This window comes from Microtus oregoni, unplaced genomic scaffold (assembly GCF_018167655.1).
Source record: "Microtus oregoni isolate MIOR12 unplaced genomic scaffold, Mior012 000047F_ref0000412, whole genome shotgun sequence".
NCBI classification, from domain to species: domain Eukaryota; kingdom Metazoa; phylum Chordata; class Mammalia; order Rodentia; family Cricetidae; genus Microtus; species Microtus oregoni.
The window spans coordinates 502,245-528,011 of record NW_024543221.1 but is presented as its reverse complement, the minus strand read 5'-3'; the positions used below and the strand labels follow the sequence as shown (position 1 = coordinate 528,011).

Sequence of the window (25,767 nt, the reverse complement as noted above, 5' to 3'; positions counted from 1 at the left end):
AGGCTGGTCTCGAACTCACAGAGATCCGCCTGCCTCTGCCTCCCAAGTGCTGGGATTGAAGGCATGCACCACCACCGCCCGGCTTTTTCTTTTTTCTTCTTTTTTTTTCATTTTTTTTCTTTTTTTTGATTTCCTGATATTTTGAATGCACCAAAAGGACAGTAAAAGTGAAAGAACTTGCAGCAATTTTTAAATTTAATCTTCAGCTCCCATATTCCAGTAAGGTTAAATTAACTTAGAAATTATGTATACATTTCAGTTCTAAAGCAAAACCTGTAGTCACTTAAAAATTGTGGCAGGTCAATGACAAAGCAAATTCAGTTACTTCACACCAGCTTATTTTCTCAATCCTTCAGTGTTTTCCTTTTGCCTAAGAATAAAATATGTATCATTCGCCATAGCATAGGAGGCCACCATGATCTGGCCCTGCTTCCTCTCCAGTCTTATCTGCTGACTTCTTTTTAGTGCATTTCCACCCAGAGTTCCTTGAGCCTATTTTTCCCATGCCCTGGGATCTCCCCTTCTGAGTTTCCTTAGTATACAGTATTGTATATGCTAAGTGAAGCTTCAAGATAATATAGAATTCAGCATGGACTTGGCCGTCTTAGTCTGATCATAATACCATGGTCTCATCGTAACTATGATCTCATCATAACTATGGCATAGAGAATGGCATCAATTGGATTCTTAACTTGAAAGTGTATTTGTTAATAAGAGGAAGTTTTATACTTCTTTAATATGCATTATCTTCTGACTGTGTGTGTGTGCGCATGTGTGAGTGTGTGTATATCCATGCATATATATTTGTGTATTATAAATCATAGACAAAGGTACTATGGATTCACTGGAAATAATTGCTTAACAGGTCCTCTGTTGATTTATACTATTTCTAGGTTGAAATTGGCAGTTATGGCATTATATTGTTGTTAATTACATCTTTATCTGTTTTATGAGGCTCTGGGCATTGTTAATTCCAGGCAGATGATCCTTCCCAGGGTAGCTAATTCCCCAATGTACAAAATAATTTGCTTGCAGATATGCTTTTCATATGCAAACTGTCTGAGACCCCGGCCATCTTTTTTATACTTTATTGTTTTTAATTGAGCTATACATTTCCCCCACCTCCTACCCCCTAATTTTTAGCCAAATCTCTCACACCAAGGCAGTAGGTCTCCTGCTCCAGTGCACTCATGGTCTGAGCACCAGACAGTTGGAGCTTGCTGCCATAGTCTCTTGATCTCAGCACTCCTTAGTTGTCTGTCATTCTGTGTCTATGATTAAGGTCATGTGGGCTTATCCCTGTCAATGTTAGCATGTGTATTTGTGTCTCATCATTGCTCATGTCATATATAAGCAGCCATGTTGGTGAGAATTTGTTTTGTCATTGACCTGCTACAATTTTGAAGTGACTACAGGTTTTGCTTTAGAACTGGTGAGAGCAAGGGACTGGGCACACGGGAGTTTTAGAGGGAGGGAAGGGAAAGAGGAGAGGAGACCATTATGTTTTAAACTCAAAAAGTCTTTTTAAAAAAACGATTTTTTTAAGTATGTTGGGGCTGGCTGGGCAGTAGTGGCACACACCTTTAATCCCAGCACTCGGGAGGCAGAGGCAGGAGAATCTCTGTGAGTTCAAGTCCAGTCTGGTCAACAGAGTGAGTTCCAGGACAGACCCCAAAGCTACAGAAAAATCTGTCTTGAAAAACAAAAAGAAAGGAAGGAAGGAAGGAAGGAAGGGAGGGAGCAAAGGAGGGAGGGAGGGAGGGAGGGAGGGAAGAAGGAAGGAAGGGAGGGAGGGAGGGAGGGACGAAATAAAAAAAGAAAAGAGAAAACAACAACAAAAAAGTATGCTTGGATAAATTTGTTAACATCCATTCATGTTTTGGCATGGGCTTACAGGCTTACTTTTGTAGTGGAAATTGATAGAATGTTGAAATTGTGAAAAGTAACAAAAGCAGGGGTGAGGGCAATAAACAGCGGAAGTGAAATGTCAGTCTTTGAACACCGTCTTTTGCATAAACACATAGACAGGGCAAGGGCATCTTCTCCAAATAGAACAGTTGAAATGTCATGGTTCTTGGAACACATTCCCCCCTTTTCTTCACATCTCATATCTTAGCAGCGCTGGTTGTGTCTCCGTCTCCTAGAGAATGTATATACACAGTTTATTCGTGTAATCCCTTGAGTTGGGGAATGAGTGGAGATCGATTGAAAGGGAGCCAAAACCCGGTAGATGCAGAGAGCAGTCTGTGGGATGAAGGCTGGCCTTGATGTCTAGGTGTGTTCTAGTACTTTTCAGCGCTAGAGAACTGAGCGGGTACTGGTGAGAAGACAGTTGTCACCAGGTCCTCAGCTCTGAGCACAGCCGTGAACTGAATACCGCATGCAGAGTGCCAGTGTCTGTCTTTGTGCATGTATAGGGACAAATCTGTTGACTCCAGGTCCCTCATAGCTGGCTTAATCAATTCAGCCAGCTGTCCCCTGGGCAGGAAGAGCAAAGAGCAAAGTCTGAAATTAGTGAATTTGTATCTCATAGGTAGTGAAGAGAAGGTGTTGACGTATTGAAGACCAGGGAATGAGGTGGCAGGGAGCTAAGGTCTTTGAAGGGGTCTCTGGGCTGCTTCAATGAATTCCTAAGAAAGACCGCATCTCAGGTTGCTGAGTTTTCCTTTAAACTACTTTCATTGGGTGGGAACAAGCATTCTGACACGCTTATACAGCTCAATGGCCTGGAATGTCTACATTGTACAGCCATTACCACATCTTACCCCATTCTCTACCCACACTGGACTCCAGCCCTGGCCACTGTTCTTCGTCTATATGAGCTTGACTCTGTTAAGTGTCTCATGTAAATGAGATTATTCAGCATTTATCCTTTTTATGTGGGCTTTAATCAGTTTAGCAAGGTCTCTCTGTGGTACGTGTGCCAGAAGCTCCTTGTTAGGGATAAATATTTCCTTGACTGTAGAGACATTCCACTTAACCATTCACCTGCTGAGTTGAGCTATTTCCACTTTGGCCAGTTAATGGCTGCTGTAAACACTGGCCTTACAGATCTCCGAGAGAGACCCTGTTGTCTGTTCCTTTGTACAATAGTCTTAGGCACATTCTCCCTTTCCTGTGGCTTGAGTTACAAATAATCAACTGTGGTCTGAAAGTGTTAAATGGAAGTTTCTGGAAATAAGTGGTTTGTAAGTGTGACTTGTGATCAGAAGGCCATTTATATCTGTTTGTTTGTTTGTTTTTCGACACAGGGTTTCTCTGTGTATCTCTGGTAGTCCTGGAACTCTGTAGACCAGGCTGGCCTCGAACCCACAAAGATATGCCTGCCTCTGCCTCCCTGAGTGCTGGAATTAAAGGTGTGTGCCACCACCACCTGGCTGATCATTAGTATCTTAACAGCCCTTTACAATACCTGTCTTATTCAACTCACTGAATCTCATCAAGGGTACCCCCTTGATGCCATATCACCTGGCATCATCAGAAGATTCAAAAGCATGCATAGTACATGATGTTTAGATAGACCCCTTTCATAGTCCTTTTATATGACATCATGGCAATGATTCAAGCTGGTAATCTCTTATTGTGCCTAATTTATAAATAAAACTTTATTATAGGTATGTATATACAGGAGGGGAGTTGGTAGAGCTTCAGTGTGGTGCCATCTGTGGCGTATGTATTTACTAGCTCTTGGAACAAACGCCTTATAAGTAAGGGAGTGTGGGTGTACCTAGAAGAGCCTCACTTCACCTGCCAAGTCATGCGGTGGCTCTATTTACGTTCTTAGAGAAAACAGCACGCCGTGTTTCACAGCGTCCTCTCTTTACGTTCCTATTGTCAGTGCAGTGCATGAGGGGTCCAGTTTTTCCATGGACTCAACAACACCCATTTCTGTGTTTTGGATATCGTTACTTTACTTTGGTTTTGGTTTTATGTATTTCCCTTCTTGTGTGTATGTGTGTACATATGTGCATAAGTATGTACATATATGTGTGTACATGTGTGTATGTGTGTACATATGCGTGTGTGTAATATGTGTGTACGCATGTACATATATGTGTGTGCATATGTGTGCATGCATGTACATATATGTGCACACATATGTGTGTATGTATGTGCGTGTGTGCGTATGTGTGTATGTACATGTATGTGTACATATGTGTATGTGTGAGCATATACGTGTACCTATGTGTGTATGTATGTGCATATGTGCATGTGCATATGTGTGTACATGTATGTGTGTATATGCGTGCATGTATGTACATATGTGTGTGCATATGTGTGCACATGTGTATGTGTACATGTGTGTGCATATGTGCATACATGTGTGTACGTATGTGTGCGTGCATGTACACATATGTGTGCATATGTGTACGTGTGTACATATATGTGTGCATATGTGTGCATGTATGTACATATATGCATACGCACATGCCATGGCATACATGCTCCAAGGTCAGAAGACAGCTTGCGGGAGTCAGTTCTCTCCCTCCCTCCACAGTGTGGAGGCCTTGGGCTCAGGTCATCGGGCTTGGTAGCATGCATCCTTATCTGCTAAGCCAGATTACCAGCCTGCTAATAGCATTTCTGACGCGTATGAAATAGCTGATGGTTTGATTTGCGATCTCCTTTGGAGATGTGGGGTGGTTTTTACATAGTTATTGGTTATTGCACATCATCATCTTCGGAAAATGTCTCTTCAGATCCTTTTGTAGTTTTGGACAGGGTTACTTGGGGGTTCGTGCCGTTATTGTTTAGTTTGATTTGCTATCTGCTTTTTGCATCCGTACCTCTGGAGCTACACACATCTGGTATAATTAGCCTCTGGTGTATAATTCTCCAGGGAAAGGGTTCACAAACCCTAACCAGAATGTGAAATCCCATTGTTTAGACTGAATAACAAGACAGCCATTCACTAAGCTTTTGTGGGATTATCTGTTGGTTTCTAAAGAATTAGATTGCTCTGTGAGAAAGTTATGAAACCTGCAATGTGACGTCTGAGCTTTCAGAAAACTAAAAACACCAGTTCTGGAACCAGTACCCATGCACCCTTGAGAAGAACAGGGTCACATTGCAGACAGGCAACACTGCAAGAAGCCTTTGGGCTATCGCCCCTCAAATGGCACACTCCTCAGGATGCAGCCCTAATCTTTGAATCTGTCTCCATAGCCTGAGAGGGAGACTAGGGGAGCATGGTGAGGCCAGACTGCACAATCAGCATCTCAGGAATGGTGACCAAAGAGAGGACCAGGAAAGCTGAAAAGAGGGAATGACAGGTAAACAGAATGTCACCTCAAAGCCAAATATAAAGGGGTAGTGGTGCTTACCGGTGCTGTGTGTGAAACCTGAGTGCTCGTGTATATCCCAAGGCAGCTGGCAAAGACTGGAGGGGTAAAAAGAGTGTTGATCTCAGCAAAGAAAAACCATGTAAGCCATGTGCACTCTTCGCCTCTACCTAGGTCCCCCGAATAATGTATTCTGTGGTTTAGGAGTTTTTAAGGTATTTGTGCTGCTTTTGAAGAAGTGATAAATATTCATGCCACTCTAGGGAGGCATGGAGGAATGAAGAACAAGGCTGTCAACAGTTAAAGCCAAAGAATCATAAACAGCCTGACAGCTGCTCCGACTGGCGTGAGTGACAGTCACCCTCCCAGTAGAAAGCGATAGCTGTGCAAGGACCAGTGGAGGAAGCCTGGTGGCTCAGGGAGTGTTCCGATTTCCGTGCACTCCGTCTGGCTCCCTGCCATGTGCCAATGGCTTGCCCTGCTGGGGGTGGAAACAGCTGAGCTGTGTGCAGAGCTTGTGACGGGATTTCTACCTGAGTCTTTGAAAACGGAGCTTGATAAATTGATGGTGAAGGGGAGGATAGCCTTGGCTTTCACAGAAGCAGCAGGCTGTGTTTCATTCCCATGGTGAAGTCGATTAGACAAGATTCCCTGCACCTGTTGCAGCAGCTGAACTGTTTAGCCCTGCCTCTCCTCCTAGCTTAGTGATCCTCTTGGTCTATGCTACTCAATTGCCTTTCTTTCCCCTGAGCTCAAGGATGCTCCCATTGCTTGTCTGTAAACATCATGGGGTGGGAGCAGTAGGATTCTGTCCTGTGGGGAAAGCCTGGGACAGATTGAGCGTAGATGGGAGCAAGAGTGGGCACCATAGATGAAGAGGACTATGGGGCAGCTCTAAAAAATTCGAAAAGCAGCAAGAACATGTCTGATGTAGACAGAAAGGGCTCGAGTCAGGAAGGAGGATGTAAAGCTTGTTTTTTCTAGTTTCAACTCCATCCTAGTGTTTTCTTGGGGGGATATCATCATCATCATCATCATCATCATCATCATCATCATCATCATCATCATCTTGTGGTAGATGTCTTTGCAATTTCTGACCTACCATAGGTAGTGAGGGATGAGGGGTAAGGGGGGGAAAGGTTTTATGACTTGAAAGCCTTCATCTTCCTTTTCCCCCCTTCTACTCAAAGCATTGTTGTAGTAATAAGGGCGGCAGGGCTGCGTCCCCCACACCCGGCCGCCCACATGGCTAGCTTATGCTCCGAAATAACAACACACAAACTGTATTCTTTTAATCACTGCTTGGCCCTTTAGCCCTAGCCCTTACTGGCTAATTCTGTTATCCCGATCAACCCATCTCTAATAATCTGTGAGAACCGGTCTTACCGGGAAGATTCTAGCCTAGTCCATCCTGGGTCGGAGCTTCATAGCGTGCGTCTGCCCAGGAGCCAGGAGCATGGCGTCTCTCTCTGAGGCGTCTGCTCCCAAGAGAGCTGTGGAGTCTCTGCGCTCACTTCCTCTTCCTCCCAGCATTTTGTTCTGTTTACTCCTCCCACCTATCCTCTAACCAATAAAATGGGCCAGGGCAGTGCCTTTATTAGCCAATGACCTTCCTCCATCATTTCCCCTTTTTTGGTTTAAACAAAAAAAAAAAAGGCTTTAACTTTAACATAGCAAAATTACATATAACAAAACAGTTATCAAGTAAAAGTTACAATAATCTTTATCATAACTAAGGAAAACTATAACTATTCTTAACTCCATCAAAGACTCCAGAAAGATATAATATTACCTAAGTAAACAAGAACTAATACTTCAAACTCTAGAAATGACAAAGACATCTCGCTGCCTGGACAGTCACCCAAAGTTCTTTTGTATCATTGGGGCATCCATCTTCAGCCTTCAGGCCCATGGGATCCAGCAGACATTTCCATAAAGCAGGAAAATTCAAAGTCAGTTCAGTCACTATCTGTTGTGTCCTGCAGAATGTCTCGCAGACTCTTTCATGAATCAGGAACCCCGAAAGATCATCTCACCTTAGGCAAGTTCAGTAGTCCTCTCTCTGCGGGTTCTCTGTGTCCAGTTTATGCAATAGTCCAGGCAAGAGCAGTTTCTTGCCCAAATGGCTATCAAACTCCATAAGGTGCCTCTTCGATGCCCATCTTCCTCTTGAAGTAGATTGGTGCTGCCAGGAGCAGAGTGTCTCATTGTCATGAAAATTCCTAAGTTATTAAAACATTAAATGTCCTATTCTGTAATCTTTGAAAGACATGAAGAATGTCTATCTAAAATATATCTCTATATATCTAGAAAATCTAACTAACATGACTACAAGCTTTACTATTATTTATGATTATCCATCAACAACCTATATTTCCTAATTATACATTACATTTTAATAATGAACTACACAATCACAATACCTTAATCAATATCAGAAATACATATACATATAACAAAATTGACCTTAAATCTCTATCAATAAAGTAAAATCTATACTAATGCAAATTATCCATCCCTATATCATATCCCCCTTTAAATGTAAAAGAACGTTTATAAACCATATTTGGGAACATGGGCGCAGTTTTTTCTCTCCAAACTGCTTCCTGCTGAATGGGGGCGTCGTTAATTAGGTCTTTCATGGTATAACCTGTGTGCTAGTCTCATCTCAGTTGGCAGTTGAGCAAAGCAATTTTTTGAAGGCGTGCACAGGAACCATTCAGGAGGACGTGGTCCATCATACCACATCGGAATAGAAGAAATGAACAGCGTCTCATCCTCTGTGAAAACAAAATAAGAAACTCCTTTCCAAAGTATCATGTCCTTAGATCCAAATTTCAAATTTAAGGCATTTTCAAAGTATCTATGTTGGATTAGTTCAGCAGCATTTATAAACAAATATCTTTTAGCAGTTGTTTGTCCTTCCTCAGCATTCAAACAATTCAAAGAGAGCATAATAGCATACAGTATCAAGATTCTCTGTGTATTTTCCATCTTTGTTCGTTTTATTTTAACCTCTATTTTGTTTATTTTTACTTTTAACTCTTTGCTTTTTGAGACAGGTTCTCTGTATCTTTGACCTGAAGTAACTCTGTAGACCAGGCTGTCTTTGAACTCTCAGAGATCCGCCTGTCTCTGCCTCCCAGGCATTCGGGATTAAAGGTGTACACTGCTACACCTTGAACTCACAGAGATCCGTTTGTCTCTGCCTTCTAGGCACTGGGATTAAAGGCGTGTGCTACCACACACAACAACTCTCTTCCTTTTTTTGTTTTTTACTTTAAGAACTTCAACTTTTAGTCTGCATATATTTTTAACACACTTTAAACCATTCAGAAATTTTCTCTGTCTTTGAATCTCTCTTTACTGTATATCTCTCTTTTTCTGACCACATGAGTCTTTAATTTACCAAGCAATCTCAGTAGGACTAAAGGCGTGACTTTGCCAGCTAGATCCAGTCCATTCCTTAGCTTTCCAGCCTCATGGCTGATATACAGGCTGTAGCCATGTTTACTGCAACAACTGTATGGCATTTCAAGGTCCCTGCCAGCAAGTGAGCTACAACAGACAACACTCAAGTCCTCTCTCTCGGTAGCCAGCCCTCCTGCCTCAAACAGTCAGAGTTTGCCCTGGCAGGATGGCCCAGAAAGCCGGCATTTTTAAACGGCGCAGCTTTTTTCCTGCTACGGCTGAAAACCGAAAAGCATGCGTTCAGCTTTTTGTCAACACCGTTTAAGTGTTTCGTGGCAGGACCTCTTAATGAGCTGCAGGCTTTGCAGCTAAAGCTGAGTCAGGAAGCCTCTCTTAGATGAGGCGCTTGCTTGCCTCTAGCAAGCAGAGTAGAACCGAGAAATTGCTGCTACCAAGAAACCAGGCACAATGCTTTCATTTTGTTCAAGAATTACTTCCCAAGCTGTCTCAGGCTTTATGTGGAAGCAGTTGTCCACGTGGGCGCCATATGTAGTAATAAGGGCGGCAGGGCTGCGTCCCCCACACCCGGCCGCCCACATGGCTAGCTTATGCTCCGAAATAACAACACACAAACTGTATTCTTTTAATCACTGCTTGGCCCTTTAGCCCTAGCCCTTACTGGCTAATTCTGTTATCCCGATCAACCCATCTCTAATAATCTGTGAGAACCGGTCTTACCGGGAAGATTCTAGCCTAGTCCATCCTGGGTCGGAGCTTCATAGCGTGCGTCTGCCCAGGAGCCAGGAGCATGGCGTCTCTCTCTGAGGCGTCTGCTCCCAAGAGAGCTGTGGAGTCTCTGCGCTCACTTCCTCTTCCTCCCAGCATTTTGTTCTGTTTACTCCTCCCACCTATCCTCTAACCAATAAAATGGGCCAGGGCAGTGCCTTTATTAGCCAATGACCTTCCTCCATCACATTGTATTAAAGCATGATTTAATATATAAATAAGATAAAGTATGCTTTTTTAAGAAAAATAAGGAGGTCTCAAAATGGAGAAACAAAGGAAACAGCAAAGGAGTAGGAAGGAACGATCTCAAGAGAAATAAAGCTAAGGAGACGCCCTTAAAGGAGGGGCCTGTCCCTGTGGATGCTCACTTGGGATGTTCTTTAGAGGAGGGGCCTGTCCCTGTGAATGCTCACTTGGGATGCTCTTTAGAGGAGGGGCCTGTCACTGTGGATGCTTGCCTGAGATGTTCTTTAGAGGAGGGGCCTGTTCCTGTGAATGCTCACTTGGGATGTTCTTTAGAGGAGGGGCCTGTTCCTGTGGACGCTCACTTGGGATGTTCTTTAGAGGAGGGGCCTGTCCCTGTGAATGCTCACTTGGGATGTTCTTTAGAGGAGGGGCCTGTCCCTGTGGATGCTCGCCTGAGATGTTCTTTGCTCACTATGGTTTACTTTTCCTTTCTGCTGTGACAAAATGTCTGACAAATGCAACTCAGAGTGGGAAAGGAGCCATTTTATGTCATGATTTTCAGGAATACATTCCATAGAGATGGAGAAAGGATGGAGGAGAGAGCCACGAGATCACAGGAGCTGGTCACAAGGCACCTGTCATCAGGAAGCAGAGAGACAGGTGCTCTGGCTCGTACTTTCTCTTTTGTTCCTTTTTTTCCCCTGGTTTTTCGAGACAGGGTTTCTCTGTAGCTTTTTAGTTCCTGTCCTGGAACTCACTCTACAGACCAGGCTAGCCTCAAACTCACAGAGATCCACCTGCCTCTGCCTCCCAAGTGCTGGGATTAAAGGCGTGTGTCACCACCGCCTGGCTTCTTTTGCTCCTTTTCATCAACCCTGGACCCCAGCCCATGAGATGGTGCTGCCTATGTTCAGGATAGGCCTTCCCTCCTCATTGAAACTCTCTGGAAGCTCCCCTCACAGACACACACTGATGTGTCTTCTAGACAGTTCCAAATCCAGTCAGGTTAACAATGAAATTGACCATTATACTCTGTCAATAGAAACTTTCTAGAAATCAGCGCTGTCTCATTAAGAAGTAGTGTGGGTGTTTAGCAGTGTCCAATCAGAGGATGCTGTAGTTCCCCGAGGAAGGAATACTAAAGGTGAGGTCTCTACAGTGGGACAGTACCGCTTTCCCTCTCATCCCCTCTTTAAGCTTGTCGTACACTCTCCTGGAGATGTCTGTACTGTACATGGGCATTTTCTTTCTGAAAACAGAGAGGAAACGGAACACAGTGGACACCAAAGATTTTGCTTTTTGATTTCTTTGCTATTACACCCAAAGCCACTTTGCTTTTTAATTAGCATAAAGGTTATGGAGTTTTTGCCCGCAGTGTTTCTTTCCTACCGACTGGATGAACTACTAATCTTTAAGGTCACTGGAAAACAAATATCTTAGAAAAGGAACCTGAAACCATTGTGATCAGCTAACTTCAGAATAACTCCCCCATCAAAGCTGAAAGAACCCTGGCTTAGTTTGATGTATTGAAATGTTCAAAGCTTTTTCCAGCTTGTTAAAAGCCCAAACAGCCATCAGTTTATCAAAGGGCAGCCAGCAATTTCTTGTCATTTTCTGTCCACTTTCATTGGTAATGAAGGGGAGGAGTACTGAGAACATGAAAGTATAGCATCTTAGCTGTTGAATAAGGACTGCATTGCCTTGACAGGCACAGTGCTCTTATTCATACATGATATTCGAAATCACTCCACCTGCTTTGTGGGTACAGGGAGAATCCTTTGCTGTATATATAGGAATTATTTGAATTTGTGAGGATTCAATTCTTTTGTGAAGTAGATCACTTATCCTTTTCCACCCTGGCTCGGTCCTTACAACACTACAGTGATATGTTCATCCCCCACAACAGACACACACACACACACATACACACATGCACACTGCACATATACACAGTTCAATTGTGAGGTTCTTATAGTCCAAGTTTCTTAATAATGGCACCATGACTGTGAATTAACCATGTGTGTATAGCATGCATGCACTCCTTTTGTAAAATAAGGAAGAAAATAAACACTAGGGGTACAAAGGATACATTTTGCTTTTTGCAAAACTTTCTATCCATTTATAAACAATATATATGTTAGGTGCATGATAATGTTTCTTAATTGAATGAAGTACATTTTTCTCCCCTTTCCTGATGCCACCAATGACTGCAAGCACTGATGAGGTTTCTTTACTCGACAAGTCTCTCCCCACTGGGGATGTCAGGAACACTGCTGTGCAGGCTGGCTGCCACATTGGTGTTTTGTGAGAGCTAAAGTTCTTTTTACTTTCAGGAGTGTCTATCCGTTAAACATAGGGGTGGGCAGAGAAACAACTGGGAACCAATACCTTTCTCCCAGTGATTTCTTTACCAAGTAAAAGACAGAGTGGAGGGTAGAACGAGATGATCTCTGGATGTTCTAGATATTCAAGAGTCTGTGACTCTTCAGTTGCCCTTGTAATCTGTGAAGTTTTAATTGGGGTATATCCTCCACTTTAAATAAATGTGGAAGTCACTGCTGATTATGCTCAATAGTAGATTAAGATGAATGGCGGAAGGCTGGGAGTGTCAGTCAGTGGTAGAGCACTTCCCTAGCTTCCCTAGCCCACACAAGCCCTGACTCCTCTTGCTGATACTGCAATGTCAGTCAATCCATCAGTCAGTCAACAAATCAGCCAATCAAACAGGATCATGTTGTGGAGAACTAACTTGTCCTGGGGCCTGTGTAGCCTAGTAGACAGCTACTTCCTTCCTTCTTGCTGTGAGAGACAATTTACATCCATGACTAATATAAAGTTCCTAACAGTGGAGAAAAATAGAGTAAACCTTGTGCACCATAAACAGTGTACCTCAGTTTCCCCCCAAAAGCCTCTCCTTTCCCCACAAATACGCGCTGAAAGTCTAATGTGATTCTCTGACCTTTCTCCATGTGTTCACAAGCACTTATGCACATATCAGTGGCTAAAACCGTCCCAGAGAATCACTGCATCAAATCTTATTTTCAGGTACATTACCTTCCCAAATTAATCTTTTGATAAAAAATGCTGCTGTGGACTTACTTGTGATTGTACCCTTTTGGATACATTTGCAAACTCTTTTGTGAACCCAGAAGTCTTGAAGTGGGGATGTAAGACTCAAAAATATTGCAGCTGTCAATTGTCATCCAAGCAGATTCTGTCAGGTTGACTTTTTAATCAATGTTCCCGCCCTGGTCCCCATCAACTCCTTGCCAGTCTCTTGAACTGTTGACAGACTCATGTCTCCCCCCACACCCAACAAAAGTACTTATTTGAAAGAAATCTGTTTCACCTACTGAGGTTTCCTTTCCTGTTTCTTTATGATCAACAGCCCTACGGTCTTGGTGTTTGCTGTGAGGAGAAATTACTTGGCTGACTCCTGGATTTAATCTCTGCATCCTGGAGTTTCTCCCACACATTAAGACTATTTCAAGATAAATTAAAGCATGTTAATTTCTTTTTAAGTATTGGGATGTAGTGATTCGTGAGTCAGGTGTTCTCAGAGCATAGGTGTTGTGACTTCCGTGGCTTTGCTGGTTTGGATTTAGCGGTATCTCTATTATTCCCACCAACTCGCCTATTTTGAATTTTTTATTTTTATTTATTTATTTTTATTTTTTTAATTAATTAATTTATTTATTTATTAAATATTTCTGCCTCCTCCCCACCACTGCCTCCTATTTCCCTCCCCCTCCCTCAATCAAGTCCCCCTCCCTCATCAGCCTGAAGAGCAATCAGGGTTCCCTGCCTTGTGGGAAGTCCAAGGACCACCCACCTCCTCCCAGGTCTAGTTAGGTGAGCATCCAAACTGCCTAGGCTCCCACATAGCCAGTACGTGCAGTAGGATCAAAACCCATTGCCATTGTTCTTGAGTTCTCAGTAGTCCTCATTGTCCGCTATATTCAGCGAGTCTGGTTTTATCCCATGCTTTTTCAGACCCAGGCCAGCTGTCCTTGGTGAGTTCCCAAACTCTTTTCCTTTTTATATTTTAAGGTGTATGTGACAATCAAAGCCTATGCATTTAAAGCTACAAACTTCCCTGTAAGCCTTTTGGCACAGACTCTCACGTGGTTTTGACATAGTATACTTGTATTTTCATTGGTTCAAAATTCTGATGCTTTTCTTAATTATTTTTTTAATCTATGTTTATGCAAATTAGTTTTAAATTCCAAGTGTTTAAGGGTTTGTCAGAGACCTCCCTTTTATTGTTTTATATTTGACTTTATTGTCGTCAGAGACTATGTGAGTCCATAAGAGACAGTTTATACTACTGAAGTCACTGTTGCTTCCCTGGGACTTATTTAAAAATCAGAATATGGTCTGTGGGGTGAATGCTCTGTGTGATCAAATGAAGGCTGATGTCTGCTAAGTCTTTGCTAGAATGCTCCCTAAGTCTGAGGTCAGTAAATTCAGCCTCCAGTCATCTTCAGATTTTCTACATGCATGCTGATTTCTCACCACATAATTCTATTCATTAATGAGAAAAAGTTTTTGTAAAAATCATGGAATAGTTGAGAATTTTTAATTTCTAATTCTGTTTGATTCAGTTTTGTTTTATGCACTTAAGGTTGCTATTAGTTGCATTTATGTCTATACTAGTCCTCTTGATTAATCTATTTATCATTATGTGATTACTCTTAAATCTTCTGCAATGTTGGCACTTACATTTTAGAATTTTTTCATGTTCTTCATTTACAAAGGCTCCAAGAATACACAGTAGACTTCACGGATAGATACTGATAATAAGATTTTTTATTATATTCTCTATGTTTTCACAGAGATTACTAATTTGTTTTTTTATGTTGTAGTTAATCTACTAATTCCCTTCAGTGAATTTATTATGTCTGGAATTCAGATGTGTTATTTTTATATTTTATTCATCTTACTTTTTCATAATTATCTTTTTAAATTTATGGAGTATACCTATAACACTAAGTTCAGTGCCTGCATATAATGCAGTACTATATATCATTTCTGAGTTGATTTCAACTGATTATTGTCCTCATGATAGTTCATGACTGCTCTCAGCTTTGGGCAGGTCTTATGATTTCATCCTGGATGCCAAGTACTGAACTTTATTTTGCTGTGTGCTGGACAGCAGGGTGCTTTAACAAAGTCCTTGAGTTTTAGTCTTACATGTACTTACTTACTTGTCAATAGTTTGAAGTTTCAAAGCTTGCTTCTTTTTTTAAAATTTATTTATTTATTTATTAAAGATTTCTGCCTCCTCCCTGCCACCGCCTCCCATTTCCCTCCCTCTCCCCCAATCAAGTACCCCTCCCTCATCAGCCCAAAGAGCAATCAGGGTTCCATGCCCTGTGGGAAGTCCAAGGACCACCCACCTCCATCCAGGTCTAGTAAGGTGAGCATCCAAACTGCCTAGGCTCCCCCAAAGCCAGTACGTGCAGTAGGATCAAAAACCCATTGCCATTGGAGCACCGGACTGAAATCTCAAGGTCCAAATCAGGATCAGAAGGAGAGAGAGCACGAGCAAGGAACTCAGGACCGCGAGGGGTGCACCCACACACTGAGACAATGGGGATGTTCTATCGGGAACCCACTAAGGCCAGCTGGCCTGGGTCTGAAAAAGCATGGGATAAAACCAGACTTGCTGAACATAGCGGACAATGAGGACTACTGAGAACTCAAGAACAATATATTGCTTCTTTTTTAATTTATTGATTTTACATTTATTTATTTTTGTGATTGCGTGGGTTTGCATGCCATGGTGAGCATATGTGTGTCAGAGAGACAGCTCATGAGAGCTGATTCTCTTCTTCTATCATGAGGGTTCTGGGGCTTGGTACCCAAATATTATAGGACCCCCCCCTAATATGGGCATTAGTAATACTAGCTCTCTTTGTCCCTGTCATAGGTCAAAGATTATTCTACTGGTTCCTTTCAAGTGCCATCTCATGCAGGTGACTGACACACATGTGTGCTGATCCATCCTCAGTCCAAAACTCAGTGAGACTTTCTGAAGCTCCTCTAAGTTCTTCCGTGAGCTCTTCCTCCTGACAACTCTGGAAGCTTTGGTCTTTCTAAACACCCAGCTTTCTCTCTTTGGCTTGGATTGGTGGAGTATCCCTGCTTCCCCTTTGCTCTACTGTTCTCTGGGGCTCATTCAGAGTTCCTCTGGCTTGTGGCAGGACTCATGTTAGGTTGCGACCTACATTATATACAGCTAGTTAAGCTTTGGAAGAGAATTAGCATACCTTAGGGACAGGCAGCAGGGCATGTGAGTGTCATTCTGAGGACTCTAAAGAATGTGAGGGTGAAGTGATGTCCAGGGAAGATTCCCCCAAAGCCCTGTGCAGTATGTGGTCCAGATGTTCTGATTTGGTCCTATAGTGAAGTCATTATCCTGAGACTTGGTTAGTCACCAGAAGAGATGGCTCTGGATCTTCCAGGCAATGCGTTTTCCTGGGAACATGACTAAGATCTTAATGTACAATATGTCCTGAGTTACAGGAATATCACACAGACCCAGCGACGCTGTAATGTCATAGCACAGAGGCAAACCTTCAACATCGGTGTCTACACTGATGGAGCACATGGAGGATCTGTTGCCTAACACTAACAGCAATCAGAAAAGATTTGATGTGATGTGATGTGAAGTAGAAAATGAAGAAACCAAAATGAAACACATAAAGGAAAACACTTGAATCCATAGAACAGGTCTAGAGTATTTGGACCTAGAGACGGGAATTAAATACCCACATTATTTCCAACTTGTTGGATCACTTTTGCTGTTGAATCACACAAATGTTTATCTTTGTTGGTATATCTCTCCTTGGAAAATAATTTTTTCTATCTTTGCCAAGATTAGGGGTTAGATACATAAAATGTGTTGTATTTTTAAGACTTTATCATGTTTTTAAAAATTTGTCGTCTTGCTTTTGAAAAAAACCTGTGTCATTCTATGGACCGAGCAGGTTATATTTAGGAACATATGTATGTGTGTATAGACATACATACATGCATGCAACAACTAATGAAAGATGAAGCCATGACTTTAGAGGAGAGTGGGAAGAAGTTGTTTGGAAAGTTTGGAGGGAGAAAAGGGAAGGGAGAGATTGTTATATTGTAAACTCAAAATTAAAAAAACACTTGTAAGTAAATGAAAGACAATATAAATGTTCAAATTTTACTTTAAGCTCATGGATGCAAAGTCCTCGGTGCTTTTTAAATAATATGGAAGTGTGGTGAGAAAGACCTCATATTTCTAATTCTCAAGGACAATACCGCACCTCTGGTCAGAGGTCTTATAAATCTATGTCTTACTTGCGGTAAAGTGCATGTAGTAAATACACCACATTCAAATCTTTGAATGTCAGCATGATTGGATGTGTTTCTTGACCAAGGAAGTAATCCGTTTCCATTATAGAAAAACATCAGTGATGTACTTGATTGGTTTATTTCAAATTTTCTTTTCCTTTCATGTGTTGAGTCCATCAGTGAAGTTTGGATTGTATGCACATTTATTCGTTCTCCTTAAAACTTTATTCCCTTTGATTCAGTAAAATAAAAACATAAAATATGGTTTATACCAGTTTCTGAAATGATCTATTCAGGAGTTAAAATGAAAAAATTCTCTTTATAACCTAAAGTTTGGTCTCATGAGACTTTTACACAATTATTTGAACAAAGTCTGTCACTGATGAGATAGAAATTATGTTCTTGGGGCATCCTGTTCCAAGAACACATTTTAATATGAGAACCAGAGTCTGGCTTTCCCTTTGACAAATTAAAATGAAAATACTAACTAAACGGCTCTCACAGAATTTAATAACATAGAATTAAACTAATAGATGTTAATGGAAGTGTGAAGGGTTATTACATCAAAGAGAGTCCAATAACAAACAAATTAGGTAGGGTTGTCATTTACTGCTTCACCAGGACAAGAACAAAGAGAAACAAATCAATATTGGTGATTTAAGAATTTGGTATCCACGAGGGCTCATTTGCCAGGCTCCCGGTCTGTACCTGATATGGTATCTTCAAGATGTCAGCGTCTACATGCTTATTCTTAGATAATGTTTTATTTTATTGCCCAGGTTTAGCTCCCCACCCCTGAGACTTTTAATGAATGGATAATTATGCATTACTTTAGACCCCTCTAAAAGCTTCCGTTGTTTGTTTCTGTGCACAGCTTCTAGGAAAAGCATATGAAGTGACTCCCTGCCCACGAGAGTCTGAGGCCAGAGGATTATGCGTGTGAAGCCAATCTAGACTGCACAGTACAATTCTGTCTCCACAAATTAATTAGCATTAAATTAGAAATAGTACTAATTTGCCATTAGATTTTTAGAGTAGAGAAGAAAAAGGCATGCCCCTGTAACAGAACATTAGGTAAGAATTGAAATCTATTATAAGAACATTTAACAACATTAAAATATGGTCAATTGCCAAACCTACACTATGAAACTCATGTATAGAATGGCAGAGTATCGTAAGATTGTTGGAAAGATGGATGCTGGAGAAGAAAGAACCAAAGCAGACAATGATGGCAACCACTGTTGAGTGGCACCGAGATTTTTCTTCTTTATTATGTTTTGTTTTATTTTTATCAAAAAATAACTAACTACAAATATTTCCTGACAATTCAAGCAAAGACTATTACCAGGAAATTTGAAGGCTAGGGCAAGATTCTTTTTAAAATGTTTTAAATCTCCTTAGATGAAATAAATCATGAGACAAATATTTAAATCATTAGAGTATATTTACTAAGATCCTTTTGGGGGGTTGAAAAATAGTCACTAGGGAGTTGTGTGGTGGTCTGTAATCCCAGATGCTGGAAGGGAGAGGGAGGAGAGTACAGAGTTCAAGGTCACCTTCAGTTACAAAGTGAATTAAAGGCCAAGCTGGGATACCTGAGAGCTTGTTTGGGGAAGGGAGGGGAGGGGAGGGGAGAGAGGGAGAGAGGGAAGGGGGAGGGAGGACTAAAGAAAAAAAGAAAAGTAAAATGAATTACTGAAGCTGAGTAAGTTCAAGGGCAAACACATATCCCCTAATATTTAGTAGGAATGATGATACCCAGGCCCCCACTTCCATTTACTCATCATTTCACTTTCTTGCAGTTTCAAGGACCTTCAGTCATCTGTGGTCAGAAAATGTTAAAAATAAACTTCCAGAAATAATTTTCTAGTTTTATTTTCATGCTCTCTAGACTACTATGAGGAACTCTCACACTGCCCTGCTCTGTTCAGCACGAGACTTGAGTCATAACTTGGGTTCAGTGTATCCACACTGTGATTGCTACCTCCCCATTGCTTAGCTGTTATCCAGCATGTCCACACTGTGTGTGCTACCTCCCCATTGCTTCGCTGTTAACCAGCATGTCCACACTGTGTGTGCTACCTCCCCTTTGCTTAGCTGTTAACCAGCATGTCCACGCCATGTGTGCTACCTCCCCATTCCTTAGCTGTTAACCAGCATGTCCACATCATGTGTGCTATCTCCCCTTTGCTTAGCTGTTAACCAGCATGTCCACGTCGTGTGTGCTACCTCCCCATTGCTTAGCTGTTAACCAGCATGTCCACGTCGTGTGTGCTACCTCCCCATTGCTTAGCTGTTAACCAGCATGTCCACGTCGTGTGTGCTACCTCCCCATTGCTTAGCTGTTAACCAGCATGTCCACGTCGTGTGTGCTACCTCCCCATTGCTTCGCTGTTAACCAGCATGTCCACACTGTGTGTGCTACCTCCCCATTGCTTAGCTGTTAACCAGCATGTCCACGTCGTGTGTGCTACCTCCCCATTGTTTAGCTGTTAACCAGCATGTCCACGTCGTGTGTGCTACCTCCCCATTGCTTAGCTGTTATCCAGCATGTCCACACTGTGTGTGCTACCTCCCGATTACTTAGCTCTTATCTCAGTTATCAGATCAGTGGTTCAGGTACTGTGGTCTCTACATTCAAGAAATGCTTCTTGTAGATGCAGAAGAACTTGTGATAGATAAAAAAAAAAACTTGCCTCTTTAATAAATGGCACTGCAAAAACTTGAAAGCCTCAGATAGAAGACTGAATCCGTATTTGTCATCCTGCACAACAATTAATTCCAAAGTGATCAAAGACCTTAATGGAGGCCCTAACTAAGACTTGGAAGGTATTAGAGTGGGGAGGGAGCAGAGGGGGCATGGGAGGAGGGAACAGGAGGAGGGGGACCAGGAGAGGCTGTGGTCAGGATGTAAAATAAATGAAAAAAGCATAAATGAAAATAGATATGAAAAACAACAAATATTAAAATGAAAAGAAAGAATAGAGATGTGGTGAATAGGATTGGTTAAAGTATATTATATGACTATAGTTATGAAATATCATAGTGAAACATTGTACATGTGAGAGACAGAGAAGGGAGAAGGGAGAAGAGAGAAGGAGTGAAGGAAGAGAGAAAGAGAGCTTGAACCTCAGGCATGTTTGCACACTCCTATAATCTAAGCACTTGAGGGCTTGCGGCAGAAGGATCATGAATTTGAGACCAGACTGGGTAACACAGTGAGACTCGGTCCTAGAAACAAAACAACTACCACCAGTAACTGTCATTTTCCTAATAATGGTCCCGAATTCCAGAGTAGTCATGTTTCTAACTATTGGTATTGATCTCTTACTGTGTCTAGTTTATACATAAAACTGACCATAGGTGTGTTTCTAACCAAAATACTGTGTCCAGTCTTTATGGTCCATGAGTCAGGTATCAGTGGCAGCCCTGGAACACACCCTTCCTTCCAGCACAAATGATTCCTGTGGGCTCAGTGCAGCCTGTGGGACCACCAATATCAGCATCTCTTGGGAACTTACTACAAATGGATATTCTTGACGGTCCACCCTGGACCAACTGAATCAGAAATGGCCAGGGAGCCCAGGTATATCTAAAGCCCCCCCCCCCCGCCAGGTAGTTTTAATACATGTTGAAGTTTAGAAATGTCTATTAAAGATTTTGAGTTCTGAGACTGGACTAGAATGATTTCTCAAAAATTAGAGCCTGGCCTGGTGAACCAGGCTTATAGGTCTGTGACCATAGAGCTATTTCAGAGACTGAGACAGGAGGATGACAAGTTCAAGGCCTATCCAGGCCACAGAGAGAATTCAAGGCAGGCTTGAATGAAACTCTGTTTCAACATAAGAAATACAAAAAGAACTGGGTATGTTGCCCAGTGGTAGGGTACCTGCCTAGTGTGTGCAAGGTCCTGGCTTGAGTCCCTAGAACCATGAAAAAAGAAATAAAAAAAGGCATGATATAGTTGTACATTCTTTTAATCCCAGCTCTTGAGAGTCAGAGATAGGTGGGTCTCTGTGAGTTCAAAGCTAGCCTGATCTACATGGCACATTACAGACAGTAAGAGCTACATAGTAAGGCCATATCTAAAAAGAGAAAGGAGAAGAATAACCTTTCTTGTAAAGAAGTGTCCTTTCTTGTGCTGTTTTCCGTTCTTTCTCTGTCCCTGTCCGTAATCAATATATAAAATAGACCAAAAACAACATTCTGATGCTTTTTGGCTTACTCCTCATATATTCATCTTGTTTCCCTAAAATATTTGGGGCGGCTCACAGAGGCGGGTCACTTGAATCCGTCACCTAGTTATGACACTGGTAGTCTCCATTAAACATCTCATTTCACTTACTTTGAGTCTTAATTGCAACCTTTAAAAGCAGATGTATTTGTTTCCGCATTTTACAATCACTTAGGAAAGATGAACCAAAGACAAAGGGCAGCACCATTTCTGGCTGTCTTCTTGCTGCTTCCTGCCTCCTGACATGGTACAGAGGCAACCATCCTCTCTAAGACTTTTAAGGTCACCTCCCCGACAAAGATGGCTCTGCTCGCACAACCTAACTGCCTTCTAAAAGACTCTAGCCCAGAAAGCCATGATTGGGGTGGGCATGAGATGGGGTGACATTTTAAGATGAACTTCGGAGTTGGGCACAACCATTCAGACCCCTGCAGAGGGGAAGCAGGCAAAAACCATTCATCCATGTGCTTACAGATCTCACCCAGTTACTGCCCTCCACTGCCGTTAGCCATAGAGACAGGGGTCCTGCAATTACATGCTTGGACCTGAAGATGAGGACAACCAGTGGCTTTGCCAGTCAGGGTTTCAGCTTCTCATTGAAAATCAAGTGTGAGGACATTGTTCGTGGCAGCGAGTGAAGAAGAAAAGTTACGTCCATCGCATAGCCCCCCACGCTGGCATCTGTGCTTCTGGGTCTCGTAGCCATGGCCATTGTTTGCACATGCATCGTTTCTGGCCTGTATTTGGGTTGTAAAGAAAGACAGGCTGGTTCTGAAGCCTGGGTACCACTGTGGGTAGTTTATCATGCCATAACATAATCTACTAGAGGTTGAAGACTGTGTTGTGGGATCAACATAAAAACCTTGGGTGTTTTCTCCCAGAGATCAACCCCTTTCTAACAACCTTGCCCTGAAGGACACACGGTGGTGTTTTAAAAAGTCTCAGGGCTTGCGTGGCTTTATGCCCGCCGGCCCTAACTTGCATGTCTTTATGCTTGCAGCCACTGATGGCTCTTTCCCCTCTCGCTTCCAGTCACAGCAGAAGTGCATTGTGGTCTTCGCTCTGGTCTGCTGCTTTGCCGTCCTGGTCGCGCTGATATTCTCAGCTGTGGACATCATGGGAGAAGATGAAGACGGACTCTCAGAGAAAAATTGCCAAAATAAATGTCGGTAAGAGGTAACAACCAAAAATTCTCTTTTAGGGGGTGGGTGAGAAAGTCAGGGAGGGGTCTGGACAGGACGAGAGAAATGTCTGCTGGGATCTGTTTTCAGGGAGACTTAGTGGAAGCCTCCCTCCATCTTCAGAGATGCCTGCGTTTTATTAGGTCAGGCAGTAACCTAGACTAATTATTTCATCTGCTTGACAACCTGGCCCTAGTATATACAGAAAGGTGGTTGAACAAATAAAATATTTGACAACTGCATTTCTGGAGACTTGTGTGTATGATGTTTTGATCCACTCCCTGAAGAAGCCTAGCAAATGCAAGTGCCCAGATGGACAGAGAACACTTTCTAGTTGTTTATGGGGTGGAAGTTAACACATACATCCCAGAGTACATTTTAACAGGTAAGAGCAGGAGCTCCCCCAGTTGGCTGCGGCTTAGGACACAGTTGATTATTTGCTTATTCATTTTAATCTAGACATTACAACAGCTTTATTAACCATTTAATATCACAGGGCATATCTTAAGATGTCAGTAATTCATATATGTCATGGGTCCCACAAGATTCATTGCCCCCAGCAGATATTCAAATACAGTGTTCTGTTCATGTGGTGATGAATATCTGCTGGGGGCAATGAATCTCATTTTTTTGCCCCCACCTGTCAGCAAAGTACCCTACTTCAAGTGAGGAAAATGCAGTGAATGACCAGGACTATGAAATAATAAGGATCTGAATCTAAATTGCATTCTGTCCTCTCTGGGTTCTGTTTGCATGGGTCACAATTAAGTCTCTCGTCTGCTGTGAGAAAGCCCGAGAGACTTAGCAAGGAGCTTTAAAGCCCCTTGGAGAGTCGGTCACAATGGACTGTGGCGAGGATTACAGTGGGAATGTCCGACACAGTGCAGGAAGGACATCTGTCCTTGGATTCTTCATCCCTTAGATGGATTATTATGGTGATTCTAGTCCCAGTTCCCTTAAAAATGGGAAAATATCAAAAACCTGTCCTACAAGGTCTATATGGGTTCATCGAGTTGTCTAAATCCATAGCAAAGTAACAATATAAAAATGTTGATTCTTTCCCTGCTTGTTCCACAGACTCCAAAAACCCTTTTCCGTGTCCCCTACTAACCTCTCACTTCCGACTTGCCTTGAGTCTGTCTTTCGCCTGATTTTAGTTCTTGCTTCCGTGGAAATCTGTGAATACTCTCACCTCATAGGAACCCGGGGTACCCTCCAAGCTTATTATAGTGAGAACTTGTTGTCACAAGGGACTCAGTGCCACCAAGTGTGCTTTCCAGAGATCCTGAGGGGCATAGCAGTGGGAAGAAGGTGGCTGGCGTCTCTCAGAAGGGAGGCTGCCTATGTGGGGCAGCATGGGGTGGCCAGCATGATTTGTGAGTAGTTAGAGGAAGAATGCTTGCTTTGCTGTGGTTGGCCCTTAATCTGAAGTCGGGGTGGGGTGGCGGAGTCAGGAAAGCTGGTAGTTACTCCCCAATTCCTAGCTGCTCAAGGCCAGCAATCATCTAAACTATTGTTCAGCTGCCAGCACTGTCCTTGGAGTTGACAGTCTCACTTCCTACAGGCCTGGCCTGGTGGTCCAGGGAGTTGGTTTCCTGGGCAAGTTGCTACAAGATATGGCCAGAGTTGAGTTGTGATCTCACAATGGTATAGCTGCTATCCCTTTGTCTATTCAGTCTTCATTCCATAAATTTCCCAGTACTGATCTGTCCCTTTCAAGGGCTCATTTGCTTGTTTGTTTTAGTTTTTTTGAGAAAGAATATTATGCAACATCAGTCGGCTTTGCCCTGCTGATTTTCCTGCCATAGCCTTCTAAGCACAGGCGCTGCCACTCTGGCTAGGCTCTTCTGTTTTAATTTGGCCAAACTTCTGCTAAACCACAATGTCCACCTCCGTGCTTCCTCCAGCACCAAGTGTGGCTCACCTCCTTGAAGCATGCTGTTAATTTTTACCCCAGACCTCTGGGGCATCTGTGTCCTCAGAGGGTTTGAATCCCATGTTTTCTAGCTCTTTTTCCGCCAGGCACAGATGCTACTAATAAAAATGCCCAGGCTGTTCCAACAGAGGTACGTAGCCGAGCTCCTGAGACTGGTGCAGCCCAACAGGAGGAAACGCTCTGGTTTGTAGGTGCTTCGTCAAGCCCGCATTGCTTCACCTTCTCTACTTCTTCAGGCTCCTGCTCTCACCGCCTCACCCCTTCTCTGCCTCTTTTCCGACTTTCCTCTGTGGTGACACTCACTGTGACAAGTGACACTACTCTCCAATGGCTGCATCCGTTTTCTCTGGATGCTTCTCTGTAGGCTTCTCTGCTGGCAGTGTTACCAGAAACAGTGTCATGTGCCCAGGGCAACCTTTGCTGAGATCTGTAACTTAGAAAGTAAACACCCTGATTTGTCTGTCTGCTCACTCCTGAAAGCTGAAACCAGCCTGGCAGCTCTCTTCTCCGTGTTTTGACAGCCTCTCCCCAAGTTCTTTCCTTCCCTTGCTCTTTTCCAAAGGTCTCCCTGCAATCCATCTTGTCCACTCACTAGCCCATCTATCCTGTGATGGATCTTGGGTCTGGATCACGCTGCTCAGTCAGCTGTCTCAGCTCTTCCACTTTTGTTAATGTATCTTGCCATGATCTTTTCTGTCTGCTTTGCTTGATTTGTCTCACATGTTACCTTTCTGATGTGTGACTGACCTAGCAGGAGATAATCTACACTCTCCCATCATTTTCCCATGGAGGTATATAAAATACAAACTATTCAAAAACTGTCCTCCCCATACCTTTTATTTAAGTTTAAAGACAGAATCTTGCTGCATTACCAAGGCAGCTTATTTTTGTGTTGGGATTGCATCTCTCTGCTGTCTTCTCTTTTGAGCTTACCTCTTATAAGGACACCTAACTGCCTTCTTGTCATTTCAAGATCCCCGGTCCAGAATCGCAACCAAGTTTGATTAGTCATATTTTTACTACTTCCTACATATACATGACCAACTGTTTTGTGGCAACTTTGACTTCTGTTGGTGACATTAGCATTTTTGATCCTTTGCTACATACCAGACTGGATTTAAAAAAAAATCCTGAGTAACCCACATGTTGTCATCCCCAATCCTGCCATTTTATATAGTACTTCAAAGCTCAGCACTAAGCTTTTATTTATTTTTTTTATTTATATTTTTGGATTTTTGAGACAGGGTTTCTCTGTAGTTTTTGGTCCCTGTCCTGGAACTAGCTCTTGTAGACCAGGCTGGCCTCGAATTCACAGAGATCCGCCTGCCTCTGCCTCCCGAGTGCTGGGATTAAAGGCGTGCGTCACCACCGCCTGGCAGTGCTAAGCTTTTAATAGGCAATAATTTTCAGGTGATC

General features: G+C 42.6%; 1 protein-coding gene across 4 annotated transcripts in view; it reads left to right on the top strand.

The window, feature by feature from the left end:
- Pld5 (phospholipase D family member 5) overlaps window positions 1-25,767 on the top strand; it is a 324,256-nt gene that overhangs the window by 121,014 nt on the left and 177,475 nt on the right. For 2 of the 4 annotated variants that reach the window (XM_041635445.1, XM_041635446.1), the window contains exon 2: window positions 22,267-22,403. In XM_041635445.1, the coding sequence (XP_041491379.1) occupies window positions 22,267-22,403 (137 nt within the window). Of the gene's footprint in view, window positions 1-22,266; window positions 22,411-25,767 lie in introns of all 4 variants that reach the window. The other 2 variants (XM_041635448.1, XM_041635447.1) reach the window with 1 other exon arrangement.